This window comes from Mastomys coucha, unplaced genomic scaffold (genome assembly GCF_008632895.1).
Source record: "Mastomys coucha isolate ucsf_1 unplaced genomic scaffold, UCSF_Mcou_1 pScaffold15, whole genome shotgun sequence".
Classification (NCBI taxonomy): Eukaryota; Metazoa; Chordata; class Mammalia; order Rodentia; family Muridae; genus Mastomys; species Mastomys coucha.
In genome coordinates, this window is record NW_022196897.1 from 110,243,865 (window position 1) to 110,261,781 (window position 17,917).

The 17,917-nt window shown below is 42.7% G+C and overlaps 1 protein-coding gene across 19 annotated transcripts in view; it reads left to right on the forward strand.

Moving 5' to 3' along the window:
- Sema6d (semaphorin 6D) overlaps positions 1-12,778 on the forward strand; it is a 558,298-nt gene extending 545,520 nt beyond the window's left edge. For 7 of the 19 annotated variants that reach the window (XM_031371714.1, XM_031371719.1, XM_031371718.1 and 4 more), the window contains 15 exons: positions 16-78; positions 184-285; positions 509-599; positions 1,041-1,160; positions 1,851-1,939; positions 2,666-2,883; positions 2,997-3,128; positions 3,441-3,596; positions 3,678-3,851; positions 4,580-4,720; positions 4,813-4,890; positions 5,249-5,349; positions 5,705-5,761; positions 7,224-7,391; positions 9,000-12,778. In XM_031371714.1, the coding sequence (XP_031227574.1) occupies positions 16-78; positions 184-285; positions 509-599; positions 1,041-1,160; positions 1,851-1,939; positions 2,666-2,883; positions 2,997-3,128; positions 3,441-3,596; positions 3,678-3,851; positions 4,580-4,720; positions 4,813-4,890; positions 5,249-5,349; positions 5,705-5,761; positions 7,224-7,391; positions 9,000-10,288 (2,979 nt within the window). In that variant the 3' untranslated portion in view covers positions 10,289-12,778. The remainder of the gene's footprint in view (positions 1-15; positions 79-183; positions 286-508; positions 600-1,040; positions 1,161-1,850; positions 1,940-2,665; positions 2,884-2,996; positions 3,129-3,440; positions 3,597-3,677; positions 3,852-4,579; positions 4,721-4,812; positions 4,891-5,248; positions 5,350-5,704; positions 5,762-7,223; positions 7,392-8,999) is intronic. The other 12 variants (XM_031371723.1, XM_031371724.1, XM_031371729.1 and 9 more) reach the window with 9 other exon arrangements.
- Positions 12,779-17,917: the final 5,139 nt, after the last annotated feature.

Consider the following 17,917-nt stretch of genomic DNA (forward strand, 5'->3'; position numbering starts at 1 on the left):
ACTTGATTAATCTAGAAGCTGACGTGGAGGTCCAGACAGCAGGATCGAGAAAACTGTGCTATGAAAGGCAAGCATAAAGTGAGTGCAGTGGACGGGTGCCTGCCACAGTCCTCCTTGGTGGTTTTGCCACCATGACATCACCATAGGAGATGTCTGACCGCCATGCACTTATTTTCCCTATAGGATGAATGCCACAACTTCATCAAAGTCTTTGTCCCAAGAAATGATGAGATGGTTTTTGTCTGTGGCACCAATGCTTTCAACCCAATGTGCAGATACTATAGGGTAAGTATGGCTAATATGATGAATTTCTTTTCTCCTCGACTATAATTTCCTCCATGTATGCTATTAGAGTTGAACCTTCTCTGCTGTAACCCAGAAATTTTGTCTTATCTCCATTATAAAAGAATATAAAACAGAATACCTAGAATTTCAATGTAAATAAAGCATTACCTTCAAACAAGTACATTGAACAAACAGGACACAAGCTATTTTTTTTCTCTTGTAGTTGAGTACCTTGGAGTATGATGGGGAAGAAATTAGCGGCCTGGCACGATGCCCGTTTGATGCCCGACAAACCAATGTTGCTCTCTTTGCTGGTAAGAAGCTACAGTGTGTTGACTGTCACTGATTAATGGCACTGAAGGTGCAAGAGACTTTAAAGGAAGACAAAAAACTCATACCTTGGGTATATACCTTGGCATAATCATTTCAAAGGCTAAAGCCTATGAACAAATTGTTAAGAAGAATTCGTGAAAAAACAACAGGTGTATCTCAGTGATGGTATACGTATTCTTACACGTGGCTCTATTATTGACTAAGCCTCTGACCCTGAATACATTGCTTAATTTGGGGTGCTTAGATCTCTCACCTGTAAAATTAGGTAATATTGTAGGACAGCCAGTTAGAGGTTGAGGGTGAGCACTGGTGTAGTTTATTGCATAGGAAAATGGTGCCAGGTGAAACACTGCAGAGGGTAGCTGTGCTAACACACCGTAAGTAATCATGCTTATTTTACCAAATTATAACTTTGGTTTCAGATGGGAAACTCTATTCTGCCACAGTGGCTGATTTCCTGGCCAGTGATGCTGTCATTTACAGAAGCATGGGCGATGGATCTGCCCTTCGCACAATAAAATATGATTCCAAATGGATCAAAGGTGCCTACAGGAGAGTTGCCTTGGGGTTTGGCGGGGGAGTTAGAAGGCTTAACTGGGAGCAGCAGCCAAGGCCAACGGGAAGTTCGGAGCACAACTTTGCTCATCTAGAATAAGCACATGGTGTTTTTCTTATTAAATACGACATTGGCAGGCAATGAACATGCTAGTAGACGTGTCGGGAAGTAAGTTCATCCAGGCAGTTATGCAAGTGGCCAAAACAAAAGTAAAAAACTAGACGCCTGTCTTCATGTGTCAAATTGTCTTAACTCCAAATGCTTACAGCACTACCCGCCCATACCACAGTACTGCCTTCCTGTACACATCTACCCATTCTGCAACTTTATGAGTGATAATCGTTGAGTTCATATTTATAAAGTCATCTTCTTCATTAAATTCTGAAAATCAAGGGTTTTAAAAAATTCTCAATATGAGATTTTCTTTCCTAGATAAATAGGTTAATGAATAAATCTATTGAAACAAAGCCCTTTGCTCTGGTCCCTGCAGGCCTTTTTCTTTTTTACAGTCCATTAGCTGACTTTAAAGACACAGGCCCTTGAAGCTTGAACACACCCATATTGGGACTCCTTAAAATCACTGCTCCAAGTGTGGTTATGCAACAGAGCTGGCAGTTGGGGTCGTACACTAATTGAATCATCCCTTAAGAATGGTTTGTTTTCAATCTTCTTTCAGAACCACACTTCCTTCATGCCATAGAATATGGAAACTATGTCTATTTCTTCTTTAGAGAAATCGCCGTGGAACATAATAACCTAGGCAAGGCAAGTATATGTGTTTGGTGTGCCCTGTGGACTTGCACTGAATGAAATCCCACCCATTTGGGAAGAGTGATGGGTGCTCTCCTCTATTGTTTCAGAGGGCTCACTTCAGTGCATTTAAGGGCGAGTAAGGGAACTGGGTTGCTGACAGTACAGCTAACTGCTGGGAAACACCTCACAATGCCCAGAGAGGGAACAGCTGCCTCTTCGGGCTTTTAAAAGCTTTCATATTTTTATTTCTATCACCATAGAAAGTGGAGCCCTTTTTTACTCTTTAGAAAGCCATTGATGGTCTCATCCTTTCCAGTGTCAAAGGCAGAATGGAGAACGGGAACCCCTGTTCAGTTTGAAGTGTTTCTGTAAAAGCCCATGTGCTCCTTAAGTATTGCAGACTCTTCTATGACCACATTCAAGGACTGTGCATTTTATTAATAATATGAGAAGCAATTGACAAAGTTAGAGGCAGAAGCACAGGCATGGTTTTCATTTAGCCAGGAAGATAGAGAGCTCAGGTCTCAGGGAGCATGTTTGGCAGAGTGAGAACAACTCTTCAAGCATTTTTCCTGTGCGGCAGTACAGGGAGGAGGCGGCTTGTTCTGAGCCAGACAGCTATTTTCTTTTGTTTGCTTTGGTTTCTGTTTGTGTCCCTCCCTTGAGTGGCAGCATTTTGTTGTGCTCCTCTTCTGTGCTAACAGTCTCATGGCTTGGTTCTCTCTCGTCTCTGGGCAGGCTGTGTATTCCCGAGTGGCTCGAATTTGTAAAAACGACATGGGTGGCTCCCAGCGGGTCCTGGAGAAACACTGGACTTCCTTCCTAAAAGCTCGGCTTAACTGCTCAGTTCCTGGAGATTCCTTTTTCTACTTCGATGTGCTGCAGTCTATAACAGACATAATCCAAATCAATGGCATCCCCACTGTGGTTGGGGTCTTCACCACACAGCTCAACAGGTGAGAACAAGCAAAACCCTGGTCCCCCCCCCATGAGGGTTCCGTGCTCCCTGTGGGGACTGGGCTTGGCACCCACTGTCGGCCTCCTTCTCATGATTGTATCTGTTTTTCAGCATTCCTGGTTCTGCAGTCTGTGCCTTCAGCATGGATGACATTGAGAAAGTGTTCAAGGGGCGGTTCAAAGAACAGAAAACCCCAGACTCTGTTTGGACAGCGGTTCCTGAAGATAAAGTACCAAAACCAAGGTAAAGAAAAGAGGTGAAGGTTTCTGTATTGAACAGCCTCCCTGCCCCCATGAACATTGGAACCATCGTCTATCTCTCTGTCATCCAACCTCCTACTCCAGCGGGGCATCCCTCTGAGGCAGTCCCTACAGAACCAAAAAATGTTATCCTGTTATGCCCTGTGCATGTGGCTGTGTAAATACCCATGGAATTCTGGGAAATGACATTACTGCTCTAGTTTTTTGGTCCCTCCTTCCTTCTTTCCAAAATGTGTGCCTACTCCTTAAATCCAGTCTGGGAAAGAATGATTGAAGGTTGCTTTTTTCATTTCAGGCCTGGCTGCTGTGCCAAACACGGCCTCGCGGAAGCTTACAAGACCTCCATTGACTTTCCAGATGATACGCTGTCTTTCATCAAGTCCCATCCGCTGATGGACTCTGCTGTCCCACCCATTGCTGATGAGCCCTGGTTCACAAAGACACGGGTCAGGTGAGACCACCAGTCATCTGCTTCTACCCTTTTCTCCTGTCACAGGCTTCCTGATCTGACCTTGTCTCTTTCTGCCATTAGGTACAGGTTGACAGCCATCGAAGTGGACCGTTCAGCGGGGCCATACCAAAACTACACAGTCATCTTTGTTGGCTCTGAAGCCGGTGTGGTGCTTAAAGTTTTGGCAAAGACCAGCCCTTTCTCTTTGAATGACAGTGTATTACTCGAAGAGATTGAAGCTTACAATCCAGCCAAGTAAGTATGTTTTCGGAGAACTCTCTTTAGCCCTACTCAAAAAAAAAAAAAAAAAAAATGACTGGCGTGTATCTCATCTGGCCATTTTTCTTTCAGACTTCTAAATTAGTAGTGCTTTTTACAGGTTCCATTTGGGTTTTATTTCTTCTTTATTATTTACCTCCCCCATTGAAATGCTTCTCAGGCTTGTTTGTTTTTGTAAGCCCACTGGGGCCAGGAGGGTGGACAGCTGATGAGTTTAAAAATAACGGCATCCCTTGTTCCTCACCTGTGAAAAATGAGAACATTTCAGCACTGTCTTACCTTGCAGATCTATTTTGGGATGCTGCATGTGGCACAGTTGGTCGTAAGCATGCGCACAGAGTTTAGCAAGATAGTTTGGACAATTAAAACACATAAGGAGTGAGTGAGGGAAGTTGAATACATGAGGCACCCGGAGGCCTCTAGCGTGGGAGGATTTAAACGCATTAGAATGTCATCCTTTCTCGTTTTCTAGAGTCTAACAAGTCCTTCACAGCTGCAACCCCATTCAGCCAGGAAAGCAATTTTAAAGACCCTTTGTCCAGCTTGAAGTGTAACCATCTACCCAAAAACATAGAGCTATCTATCCCATAATTATTATTTCTCAAATTAAGCAGTTGGTTTGGTTGGTTGCCAAATCATGCCTCTTGTATAGTTGGTGCAGGCTTGACTTCAGTGTACGTCTTCAAAATGTAACCACCAAATAGGTGCAGCGCCGAGAGCGAGGAGGACAGAAAGGTCGTCTCATTACAGCTGGACAAGGATCATCATGCTTTATATGTGGCCTTCTCTAGCTGCGTGGTCCGCATCCCCCTCAGCCGCTGCGAGCGCTACGGATCCTGTAAAAAGTAAGCCTTCGCGGTTCATTCCTGTTCTGTCAGTGGTATATCCTGTGCTGACGAGAAGAATCCGCATCACGGTTCGTTTGGTTTTTCTACAGGTCTTGTATTGCATCACGGGACCCATACTGTGGTTGGTTAAGCCAGGGAGTTTGTGAGAGAGTGACCCTAGGGATGCTGTAAGTACACTGGACCACCTAGCCATTTTCTCTCAGGGTCTCAACAGCTTAAAAACAAAAATATTAAATTCCCAGTTTTACTGCTTTTCTTTTCCCTTTTTCTTTCTTATTCTGGTATGGGGAAAGTTTTAACAAAGAAGATCTAAAATTTGAGAGGGAAATGAGATTTAGACACCACAACCCTTGAGGGCAGTAGATTGTGAAGAGAGAACATTTTTGCTCTCTTAGACACCCTAGTAAAACTAAGGAGTAATTCCTTTGGCGAGTGTGTTGAATCATTAGTGCGCTCTCTCTGTTTACTCTCACTAACCAGTCTGTGTTCTCGGCTCTGTCCTGGTTGTCCCTTGTCCCTATGAAGGCTGTTAACTGAAGACTTCTTTGCTTTCCATAACCACAGCGCTGGAGGATATGAGCAGGACACGGAGTACGGCAACACGGCCCACCTAGGGGACTGCCACGGTAAGACAGACACCTCCCTGCCCTCCACTGCATCTTTTGGACCACATTTGCACGCAAACATTATTTTACAACCAGCCTTTAGAATGATTAGGGACACATACCACCTAGCATTTAACGTGAACTTCGCAAAAGCTGAGCTCTTTGGTCATGGGGGTCCATTAGACAAGATTCTGAGTTTTTTCTTTTCCTTCGCCATTTGCACTTTTGTAAACAATCTAGAGAAAGGTAGTGTAACCAGTAGACTTTTCGTTTGTAGTCTTTTCTTTGGACTTTTCTCTATTACTTGGAGTTCATGAACTTTTTTGCTTTCTTTCCGTTACTCTTCACTGATGACTTCTTCCTTTGATCCCTTTAGAAAGTTTGCCTACTTCAACTACACCAGATTACAAAATATTTGGCGGTCCAACATCTGGTTAGTTTTTTTTAATTTTTTTGAATTAACAGTCTTTTCTTTCCTTCAGTTCAGCATTTTCTGCCCCTCTTCCCCCCTCCTTTTGCGCAGTTTGGCAGCCCTCCATTTTTCTGCTTTGACTCATAACCCTCTGAAGGTCCTGAGAGATGTTTTCTTACTCAGCCCTCCACCCGTGTGTAGCATGGAATGGTTCATCATTGACCAAGGCACATCCTTAAGGAAAGTCCAATGGGTTGACATATTCTGCATTTCAATTGCACGCCAGCCGCCCAGCTTCCTTCTCTCGACCCTTTGCATTGTGAATGCTCCCTCTGGCCATCTATATCCCATGGATGACAGAATTGCATAATTTTCCCCTTCTCTCCCCACCTTTCATACGAACAAGGAATGAACAATACGCATTTTCAAAAATGTGTATTTTTAAGTTCTAAAGATCTTTTTTGGATGTTTTGTGGCAGTCCCAGGAATCTCTGAATGGTGTGTTCTCAGTGGTGTGAAAGAAGCTAGCTTCAGTTGAATGAAGCTGGATTTTGATTTTTCAAAGATATACAGTGGGCTCTCCATGCACATCTGTCTGTGTTTGTTGAGTAGTCTCTTCCTGTAACTATTGGATCAGTCCGTACCGTGTCTAAAAGCATATGCTTATATGTTCATGGAGATCTACCAGGTTAAAGCTCACAGTAGACACGGAAAGGTTCAGTTGTTCTTCTGCCCATTCTATGTTTAGGGTTCACCTCCGTTTCATCCCTCAGGGGGGAGAAAAGGATGACCTAGCTCATGTATCCCGACATCCTTATTCAGTGTATAAATACCATTGCTTGTGCATGAGTTATTGCTAACTCTTTGGAAGAAACTCCCCAGGCATTTTGAAGAACACAGCAAGATTTGTGCTGCACTGTGGATAGAGGCTCTCAGGGCACTGAGAAACCTACAAATGGACAGAGGCCTTGGGGAAGCAGAGTGGTGGCCTCTTAGACAGAGCAGGTTTATCAGGTCCAAGACCCAAGTGTTTACTTGGACCTGACCAGGTATTTTCTAAATGTAATTCCATTATAGCTTCTCCAGGGAAGGAAAGGGCATAAAGACCCCAGCCATTCACAGAGGTCCTCTGTACATGACACGCAACAAATAAATGAAACGATTCCAAGAGAGCTAGCTGGAGAGAGCCAGAGTCAGCCCAAGTTAGGGCTTGCGTTCCATTTTCACGAGAAGGCTTCAGTAGGAACATTTCATGTGTCTTTTACTTTGGAAATCTGCATAATGTATCTTCATTGTCAACTTGTAGTTTTTAACTCTTCTCTTAAAAGAAAAAGCATGTGGTCTCATTCCTTCAAGGGGACTTTTACAAATTTCTAGGACAGAGTTTCTGAGAACATGTACTTTGACTTTCAAATGCAAGGAAGCAATCAGAAAAGTCTTCTTGAAGAGAGCCATGTTAATGGTCATCTGTTTGCCACCACAGACATGGAGGCACCCTCATCTTCTGTTACCACTGTGGCAAGTAGCCCAGAAATTACATCTAAAGTGATTGATACCTGGAGACCTAAACTGACGAGCTCCCGGAAATTTGTAGTTCAAGATGACCCAAACACTTCTGATTTTACTGATACTATATCAGGTATCCCGAAGGGTAAGGCCTGGCCAGGCACTTCATCTCCGACTGCATGGAAACCTGATCCCTAGCCCAGCTCTCAGAGGTGAAACTAAGTGGAGCTGCAGTCCCGCTGGCCACAGTGACTTTCCTCTCCTGTGGTTTAAGTCTAAGTGCATTCCTGCCCACGACATGGCTCCTGAGACAGCCACTCAGACAATCTAATCTGTGCTGGGTTCTGCCTGCAGATGCCAACTGAGAGCCTGCTGAATATCAGAGGATTCTAAGGGTCACCCTCTCAATATCAAAGGACAAAAGCTCGCAGATGACAAATACCTGTTACCAAATATTGTCTCTAGGACGCTGCCTCAGGCCTTTCTTAGCTTCATCTGCAGATATACTATGGAAAGGATATGCAGGGTGACAAGTTGTCCAAATGCCACAAGTGACAAAGTACAACATAGTACTTGTCTGTAATTACTACGTTCAGCCCATAATAGGTAAAGTTTAAAAGCTGTATGATCAATTTGTTTCTAAGATTTAATACTCTGTCCCTTTGTGTATAAGCTACGGTATCAGGTTTCCAGCCAGTTCTTATGGCACTGCCTTGTCATTTATGATTTACTTCTGTTGATTTTGTTTTTTGTTTTGTTTATATTTTCATTGCAAACAATTTTATAATCATTATTTCTGCTTTGATTTCTTCAGTAATACCATTTCTTTGTTCTTTTCTCTCCTGGTCTTTCATAATACCATTAAATTCCACAGCTTTGACAACTGACTGAAAGCAACTAACATTCAAGGGCCTTATTACTAACTGAATGCCAGAGAACCTTCCCAGTCCCTCTGACTCAGTTAGCTGTATATATAACATGTAACCGACTTGAATACCTCTTAACCTAACGTTTCTCTACTGTATTGTCAGATGGTTGCATTACAATTTCCAATAATTACAAACTAACTTACTCTTCACTTTCTAGGTCTAATTTAAGTATTTCTCAAATGCCTCCAGATAATTTAAGGATAATTCTTGAACTAATATATAGACAACTATTCTCTTACACTGTCCAGTCTTCTTACATAGTAGATACTTCATGAATATTTCATCCCAAGATGAAATTTCAAAACAGAATGTGAAATCAAACGCACGGGTGTACATTTGAACTTAACACTGACCAAGTACTTGCTTCTAGTTTGTGACCAGTTACGTCTCTGTCCTAGTTAACACAACTGGATTAGCATAGCGATTTGAGCGTGATGTGTGTTTTTGTTAATTCAGGCGTTTCTTTAACCCCAGCAGCAACTCTTTTTAATCCTGGTTTAAGAATTAGGCAAGCATCATAAGGTACATGTTTTCTGACCTGTTCTAACTCTGCTTTTTAGATAGAAACTTAAAATTCCTAACAACTGCTTAAGAGACTGGGTAAAAGGAGAGAGAAGTCTATACCAAGAACTTGTACAGCAAGCAAACATGTTTCTGGAAATCTTATTGTGATTTCAGGGGGGTGGAAGATGGTGAAAGCTGGTTATCCCCTTGCTCTTGTAAGCTAGGCATAGAGTTTGAAGGTAGTATTGATTCAGTATAAGATTTATATTTAATATTGTTTTAAAAGCACTTCGTTCAAAGTCTTCACATGTCTGTTGCAGGCGTGCGGTGGGAAGTCCAGTCTGGAGATTCCAACCAGATGGTCCATATGAATGTCCTCATCACCTGTGTGTTTGCCGCCTTTGTTTTGGGTGCGTTCATTGCAGGAGTGGCTGTATACTGTTATCGTGACATGTTTGTTCGGAAGAACAGGAAGATCCACAAAGACGCAGAATCTGCCCAATCCTGCACAGACTCCAGCGGAAGCTTTGCCAAGCTCAATGGTCTCTTTGACAGTCCTGTCAAGGAATACCAGCAGAACATTGATTCTCCTAAACTCTACAGCAACCTGCTGACCAGTCGGAAGGAGCTGCCACCTAACACGGATACAAAATCCATGGCCATGGACCATCGAGGCCAGCCTCCAGAGCTGGCTGCACTGCCCACACCAGAATCCACACCCGTACTCCACCAGAAGACCCTGCAGGCCATGAAGAGCCACTCTGAGAAGGCCCACAGCCATGGAGCTTCAAGGAAAGAACACCCCCAGTTTTTTCCTTCGAGTCCTCCACCCCATTCCCCATTAAGTCACGGGCATATCCCCAGTGCCATTGTTCTTCCGAACGCCACTCACGACTACAATACATCCTTCTCAAACTCCAATGCCCACAAAGCTGAAAAGAAGCTGCAGAACATTGATCACCCTCTTACAAAGTCATCCAGTAAGAGGGAGCACCGACGTTCTGTGGATTCCAGAAATACCCTCAACGATCTCTTGAAGCATCTAAATGACCCAAACAGTAACCCCAAAGCCATCATGGGAGAAATCCATATGGCCCATCAAACCCTCATGCTGGACCCAGTGGGACCAATGTCTGAGGTCCCACCCAAGGTCCCTAACCGGGAGGCATCTCTATACTCCCCTCCTTCAACACTCCCCAGAAATAGTCCAACCAAGAGAGTAGATGTCCCCACCACTCCTGGGGTCCCAATGACTTCTCTGGAAAGACAAAGGGGTTATCACAAAAATTCCTCCCAGAGGCACTCTATATCTGCTGTGCCTAAAAACTTAAACTCACCAAATGGTGTTTTGTTATCTAGACAACCGAGTATGAACCGTGGAGGATATATGGCCACCCCAACAGGGGCAAAGGTGGACTATATTCAGGGGACACCGGTGAGTGTTCATCTGCAGCCCTCCCTCTCCAGACAGAGCAGCTACACCAGTAATGGCACCCTACCCAGGACGGGACTAAAGAGGACACCATCCTTAAAACCTGATGTGCCACCAAAGCCTTCCTTTGTCCCTCAAACCACATCCGTCAGACCACTGAACAAATACACTTACTAGGCCTCAAGTGTGCTCTTCCTGTGTGGCTTTATCCTGTCCCTGCTGTTGCGAGGAAGCTGTGAGGGTACCTTCAGACAAGATACCTGCTTGTATTTTAAGAGAAACAAGTAGCCAAAGAAACTCTGTCACTTTGGTAACACCAGAACTTGCCACATGTAGCTACTACAGCAAGCCTTCTGTGTACTTGCCGGAAACAAAGGGAGATCCTGCTCATTCCATTTCTTTCGTTTGAAGCTGAAGGGATGTGTAGCCTGGAAGGGCTCCCTTCACCAGTATAAAGAGCTGATACCGTACTCAGAAGATTGAACAAATACTTGAAAATGGGTTCAACGTAGACTGCCATTCTGTGTGGTCTTCCCATTAAATGTGAACATTTTAATATGTATGCATTCACCTTGCCTCTTGCACAAATGTCAAAATGGAAAGATGGGAATGTCTCAAAACAAAATGAGCTTGGAGATTACCAAGCAGTTTGCTGAAAATTCAATCTTTGACCCAAACTGTAGCATTTTTTTTTCCCGAGTGTGGCACTGTTTGGTTTTTTTTTTTCCAATGCCACCAACAAACTGTGTTAAGAGAGGGGTGTGCGAGTGTGTAAGTGAGTGTTCGTGTGTGTGTGTGTGTGTGAGAGAGAGAGAGAGAGAGACAGAGAAAGAGAGAGAGAGAGAGAGAGAGAGAGAGAGAGAGACTTACCCTTTAGGATTGATTTAGGTGCCCATTGCATCTTTTGTACTTTGGGGTTGTTTACAGTAGGGCATGACTGAACAAGAACTAGCATCCTCCTACACGGGTCCATCATGTTCAGCTCCTATAAGGAATAGTCAAGGCTTCTTTGACTGTCAAGTGATTAACATAACCTATGTGGTACCCAGTGTCAGAACATTTAAGCGTTCTAAGTAATTTTGTGCTGCTATCCATCAGAACGCCTATTCCAGCCTTGCCAGCTTAAGAAGTTAGAGAAATTAAGAGGTATCCTTGATGTATCTACCAGTATTCAGTAGTAACATTTACCTGTCCACTGTGAATCAAAGCCTGAGGCACGCTACTCAACCTTGGACACGCTTACAGGCATTTATTTCGATTGTGTTATTTTATTTTCCATACAGTAAAAATTTTCCTCTTTTAACTCCTCCTACCCCCACCCCCTAAGGCGAAAGAGAAACCAAAAGTAGGACAAAAGGAAGAGACAGACAGAGAAGGACAGAAGGAATTACACTTGGCTTAGCAGGGAGGGTCTGTAACGCTCTCAGTGATCCTCCCTCCTCCGTGTTGTGTTCCGTGAGGATTTTTCTCCCGAGTCATGCAGGCAATGACAGTGAACTGTAAATACCACATGTGAGTTTACCTGGATCTGTGCATTTTGTGCCTTATTCACGCGAGTGGTAGAAGTCCCGCAGTCTGTTGAGTGTTTCCACTACAGAGCACCATTTCCCGTGTGCCACTTGTAAATGTTTTGCAGCCAGCACCTGAAGACCTCTTATACAGTCATAAAGCAACCTAGAGCGATTTGTTGTTGAACAATGCCGCCCCCCCTCCCTCCAGGATCAGAAGCAGCACCCACCCTTGCCATGATAAACATTCCACCCCTGCTGTTCTGAGAATGTAAAGTCAGAAGAGGGTTCCCAGGGAACGTGGCACCTGCGGAAACCATGTCTAGAGTCATTTCTATGTAGCTTGGCAGAGCCCACTGATGGCTGAAGGTGTGTAGCCTACTGAGAGCTTTGGTGAACCCACTGCACATCACCCAGTCATTTACCCAACCTAATCTAGAAATGTCCACAGCCGAGGAGGGCTCCTGAGCCAGTCAGGCAGAGTTCAGGCGATATCTTGGGACAGTGACAATGATAGGCATTACTTATGGGGAGGATGGGGTATAAAACACCAGATCATTTTTATACAGGATGTAGAATATTGACGCGGTTGATCTTTTCCTTCAAGAACATTCTTTTCTATAGAAAAATGATTCCCTGTGATCTTCTTGGAAACTCCAAAGCTGGAAATACTTCCGCTTTGCAACTAAAAATATTACAGTTTAATAATCAATTAAACCAACCAACAGTAAGCACTACACATCTGCCACCAACAACGTTGTTTGCATTTACCTTACCAATATTAATCCCAGCGTGGTAACTCTGTGTGACCCCCCCAATAACATTTTGTAACATTGTGCTGCCTTAGAGTTTGTACTGTGAGTTCTATCAGTATTTATGTTGAAATTTCTAACATGGATTCTAGTCTCTATTCTGTTAATTTAATTTTAAATGCTTTATCCATTTGTGCAAAGGTAAACACAGATTGTATCTTTTTTAATGGTACGGCATAAAAAAAAAAATAACCCTAAAGTGAAGTGGCTCTATACTGTTTTATAGAGTACTTTAACGTGTATAGATATCTTGTAAACTTGTATTGTGGATGTGTAAATAATATGTACTTTGGGTTTTTAACACCGCATGTAAAGTCAAAATAAAATATCCAAGTCATTACATCCTGCCTTTTGACGTTAAGAGGTTTGCCCTGCATCATGCCATCTTTATTTCAAAGTCTGAGGACATATTCTTCCCTTGAAATATTTGTTACCTGGCTCCATTCTCTCCTTGGAAGACTGCCATTGAAGGCTAGAGCCAGGAATAAGACAGGCAGTTCAGAAAGTCCCATGACCTAAAGCCCTGCATCCACAGCCCAATGCTTATCTTGGGCCTTGATCGAGTTGAAGGGAAATCTAGAATTTCCGCTTTATGGGCTGGGGAGATGGCACAGTGGGTAGAATGCTTGATACACAGTCATGAGGACCAGAGTCTGAACCCCAGCACTTTAAACTTAGCACAGTAGCACTTCATAAGACCAAAGCTCCAGACGGACGGGAGGCAGAGACAGGGGAAACCCCCAAACTGACTAGCTCATCTAGTGCAGACTGGTGAATGAGAGACCCTGTCTCAAGCATGGTGGGAGATGGGCCTCCTATAGCCCTGGATGTTCTCTGAACTCCACACATGCATCGTGGAATGCATGAAGATACCACACAAAGAATTCATGATTTATATTATCATATAAAATATAAATGTACTTTTAGTTCAGAATTAATGGCAAACTTCTTGCTGTTCAGTGTGTGGAAGGCCTCCACCCCATTTGTACAATAGAAAATGAATTCCTTAAATAATCATGTAGAAGGTGAAAATATGATTCTGTGGCATTTCCCTTAGCATGTAACTAGCTGAGGGGCAGCCAACGTTGGTCTTATGGTTGGGCACAAAGCCCTCTCTGATATAGTGGTCATATCGCCTCTGCCTGTTTGGTTCCACAGCTTCTCCTGGCCAAAGCCTACCTGCAGCTCTTCAGCTTTGTTGAAGAACCTCAGTAGCATCTTCAGCAGAGCAGTAGACACTGACATACCCCATCAAGGGTTTCACCCTTTTCATAGTGTCCTTTAACCAAAGAGTAGAGACACCTGTGCCTGAGCATTATTAGTTCATCAGTGCGAGCTCCCTTCATTCCCTTTATATATGCAACATTCCAGAGAGATGAGGAATCGTGGAAATCTGGCCTGTGGCTGTACCTCAGTCAACTACTTGCCTAGGATGCCGATAGTCTAGTTTCCATTCCCATGAATACATCAACAGAGTGTGGCTCCGCGCCTACAACCATAGTTCTCAGGAGGTGTAGGCAAGATGATCAGAAATTCAAGACAATCCCTGTCTGCATACCAGGGTCAAAGCTAGCTAAAAAGAAAAATCATTTCTTTCAGGAATTCTTTCAAAATAAGCTGGTGAAAGCATATTTGTTCATTTTTGTTGCTAGCAGCTCTGCAGCAGCATATGGTATTCTGAAGGCCCCCATCAAGCATGAGAACAGTGAGTCAGGGAGTCGTTGTGTCTCAGGAAAGGATGAGCAGGAGTCAGTTGGTAGCTCCATTTGGGCAGTTGATGGAAAGACATAAGAGAAATGTGTCATTGGCCCAATCTTAACACCACATTACTTCCTCCCACTGTGAGCGTTTCTGTGATATTGCCGCTGCTCATAATGGACAGTCCTTTTTCTAGGTCTATTGGGCTTTCCTTTCTGAAAGTGCATCCTCTGCCCACCCTCTTTTCATAGGTGTTCCTGGTGGTTCCCTTCATAAACCTTGATGGTTTAATGCAGGCTGTGGACTGAAAAGTAAATTTCACTTCCCTTATCAGTGGATTTATAGTTACCTAAAAACCCATCTATGAATCCCACTGGAGAGCAGTACAGCAAGGAAACTTGAGGATTTTTTCAGAGAATACATTGTTAAGCTACAGGGTAAAGACACAAACACAAGTACCCAAGACAGAATAGACATGCTTCTTTCCCAGCAACGCATTAACTTGTATGATTACTCTGGGAAGTGGCAACATTGAAGCCTAATGGGACACAAAATGCAGAAAGAGAGAGAGAGGGAGAGGGAGAGAGACACAGAGAGACAGAGGCAGAGAGAGAGAGAAACAGAGACAGAGACAGAGACAGAGACTGAGAGATTGACTGGGTATCTTTCAAGCCAGACAGTGGCATGGTAGCTTAAATACTGCTCTGGAACCAGAAGGATTTAATTTCCTGAAATCACCTTTCCATTTTCTTTTTCTGCCTTCTCTTCCCTCATCCTCCTTAGATTGTAGCAAAGAACACTATTTCCAAAAAGCCCTCTCTCCATCCAGAAGAACTATGGGTCTGGCTGACTCTATTGCTTGAGCAACTAGGCTACTTAAGCTATCTCATTTTTGAACAGGGACAGTTTGGCATTTATTTCTCTGACAGTTCTATGGTCTCTGTCAACTCTGTAATTCTATTTCTTATTTTATGAATACTGGGTTTAAATATTCCTCATTCGGCAGCTTGCTTTGTAGGCCATTTATGAATGTGTGAGGCCTGTTCCCTTTTAGATGAGCAATATATGTAAGATTAGCAATAAAGTAAGGCATGATAAACAATGCACTTTAAGCTATTTAACTCAGATCTATATTTGATGTTTACTCTTTTTGCATATATAACATGTTGCACACCTAAATCTCTGTCAGTGTTTCTATCTTTATCAAATAGCTTTAATACCATAAACAACAAGGAATGAACCTATAATAATATCAATCTAACTCATGGAGGATTCATGCAGGGGATGAAGGAAGAGGGTGACTAATGTCCTGGATATTCAGACCATGAATCAACTAGAATTCACATACAAAGGAAAACGGCATATTTCTATACTCTGTCTTATGATATAGTTCTTTTTAAAATTAGGTATTGATTATAGAGTGATTAATCTCTGTAATACTTTCAGACTATGCTGGGTTTGTATAGTGAATAGAAATATAAAATGCAGTACTATCATGTGTATGCATTATTTCCTGGGACTTTTGAGCCATATTCAATTAATCCTTAACAATTTTTAATTCATTTGTTTTGTTTTTATTCTTTATATACATTGTATCCCAATCACAGTCTCCCCACCTCCCTTCTCCCCCAGATCTATGCTTCCTCCATTTCCCTTCAGAAAAAAAAAATAGAGCAGCCCTTCCAAGGCCAGGGCTAGCCACCAAACATGGCAAAACAAATTACAATAAGGTTAGGCACAATTCCTAATATAAAGGCTGGACGAGATGACCCTCGTAAGAGAAAAAGAGTTTCAAACATACTCAAAGTGTCAGAGATATCTCTCACTCCTATTGTTAGGAACCCCACAAGAGTAGCAAACTCTGCAACCATAATATATATATATGCAGAAGGCCAAGCTCAGAACCATACAGGGTCCATGATTGTCACTTCAGTTTCTATGAGCCCTGCTTAGTAGATTCTGTGGGTCATGTTCTCCCGGTGTCCTTGACCTCTCTGGTTTCTAGAATCTTTCCTCCCCTCTTCTGTAAGGTTTCCCTGGCATCACCTAGTCTTTGGCTATGGGTCTCTGCATCTGTTCCCATCAGTTGCTGGATGACATCTCTCTGATGACAATTGGGCTAGGCTCCTATATATGAATATAGCAGAATATCGTTAGGAATTATTTCATTGACTTTTATTTATTTATTTTTTGGTCAGTCATATTTAGTTCTATCCTGGGTCTCTGGGCTGCCCAGCCTCTGGAGTTCCTGGCCATCCATTGCAGTAGTAGTCATTGGCTCTCCCTTATGGTGTGGGTCTCAAGTTGGACCAGTCATTGCTTGGCCTCTCTCACAAGTTTAACCCCAGCATATCTTCCAGGAAGGACATATTGTAAGTCAAAGGCTGGGTTGAGGACCCAGTCTCACTCTTGGAAGCCTTTCCTGGGACTCTGTGTTTATTACTAGGAGACTTCACAAGAATCACTCCTGTAAACATTCCAGGAAGTTTGTGCTGCTCTGTGTTTCTACATCACCTCTCAAATGGCCCCCAATCCCAGTTGTCTCTCCCAGTACTCTCTTCCTCTATCCCCCACCACTTGCCTGGAACCCCCTGTGTCTAGGTTACCTCACTCAGGATGATTTTTTTTTCTAGTTTGATCCATTTGCCTGCAAATTTCATGATGTTCTTTTGTTGTTGTTGTTGTTTCTTTGTTTTGTTTTTAACAGCCGAGTAATACTCCATTATGTAAATATACATTTCCTTTATTCATTCTTCAGGTTGTTTCCAATTTCTGACTATTGTGAATAAAGCAGTTATGAACATAGTTGAGCAAGTGTCCTAGTGGTAGGATGGGGCATCCTTTGGGCATATGCCCTAGAGTGGTACACCTGATTCTTGAGGTAGATCAATTCCCAATTTTCTGAGGAACCTCCATATTGATTTTCATAGTGGTTGTACAAGTTTGTACTCTCACCAACACTGGAGGAATGCTCATCTTCTCCCACAGCTTCACCAGCATGAGCTCATGAGCTGTCACTTATGTTTTTTGACTGTAGCCATTGTAACAGGTATGAGATGGACTTTCGGTGTCCTTTTGATTTGCATTTCCCTGATGGCTAAGGATGTTAAACATTTCTTTAAATGTTTTCAGCCATCCTCTGTCGACAATTCTCTGTTTAGCACTATACCTCATTTTCGAATTGATTATTATTGGTTTGTTGATGTCTAGTTTCTTGAGTTCTTTATATATTTTGGATATTAGCCCTCTGTCGGATGTGGAGTTGGTGAAAAATCTTTGCCCATTCTGTAGACTGCCGTTTTGTCCTATTGACTGTGTTCTTTGCCTTACAGAAGCTTTTCAGTTTCATGAGGTTCCAATTATTAATTGTAGATCATAGTGCCTGTGCTACTGGTGTTCCATTCAGGAAGTGTTTCCTGTGCTCATGTATTCAAGGTTATTTCCCACTTTCTCTTTCATTGGTTTAGTGTATCTGGTTTTATGTTTAGGTCTTTGATCTACTTGGACTTGAATTTTGTGCAGGGTGGTAGATATGGATCTATTTGCATTCTTCTATATTCTGCCATCCAATTAGAACAGCACCATTTATTAAAGATGCTTTCTTTTTTCCATTGTATATTTCTGGATTCTTTATCTAAAATCAGGTATCCATAGGTGAGTAATTTTTTGTGTAAGATCTAGAATTCTGTTTTTTAAAGTATAGGAACTAAATTTAGTGGGGTTCTGATGGCTATAGATAGCCAATTCACAGATCAAGACACATTCACACATACTCATACTCATGCCCA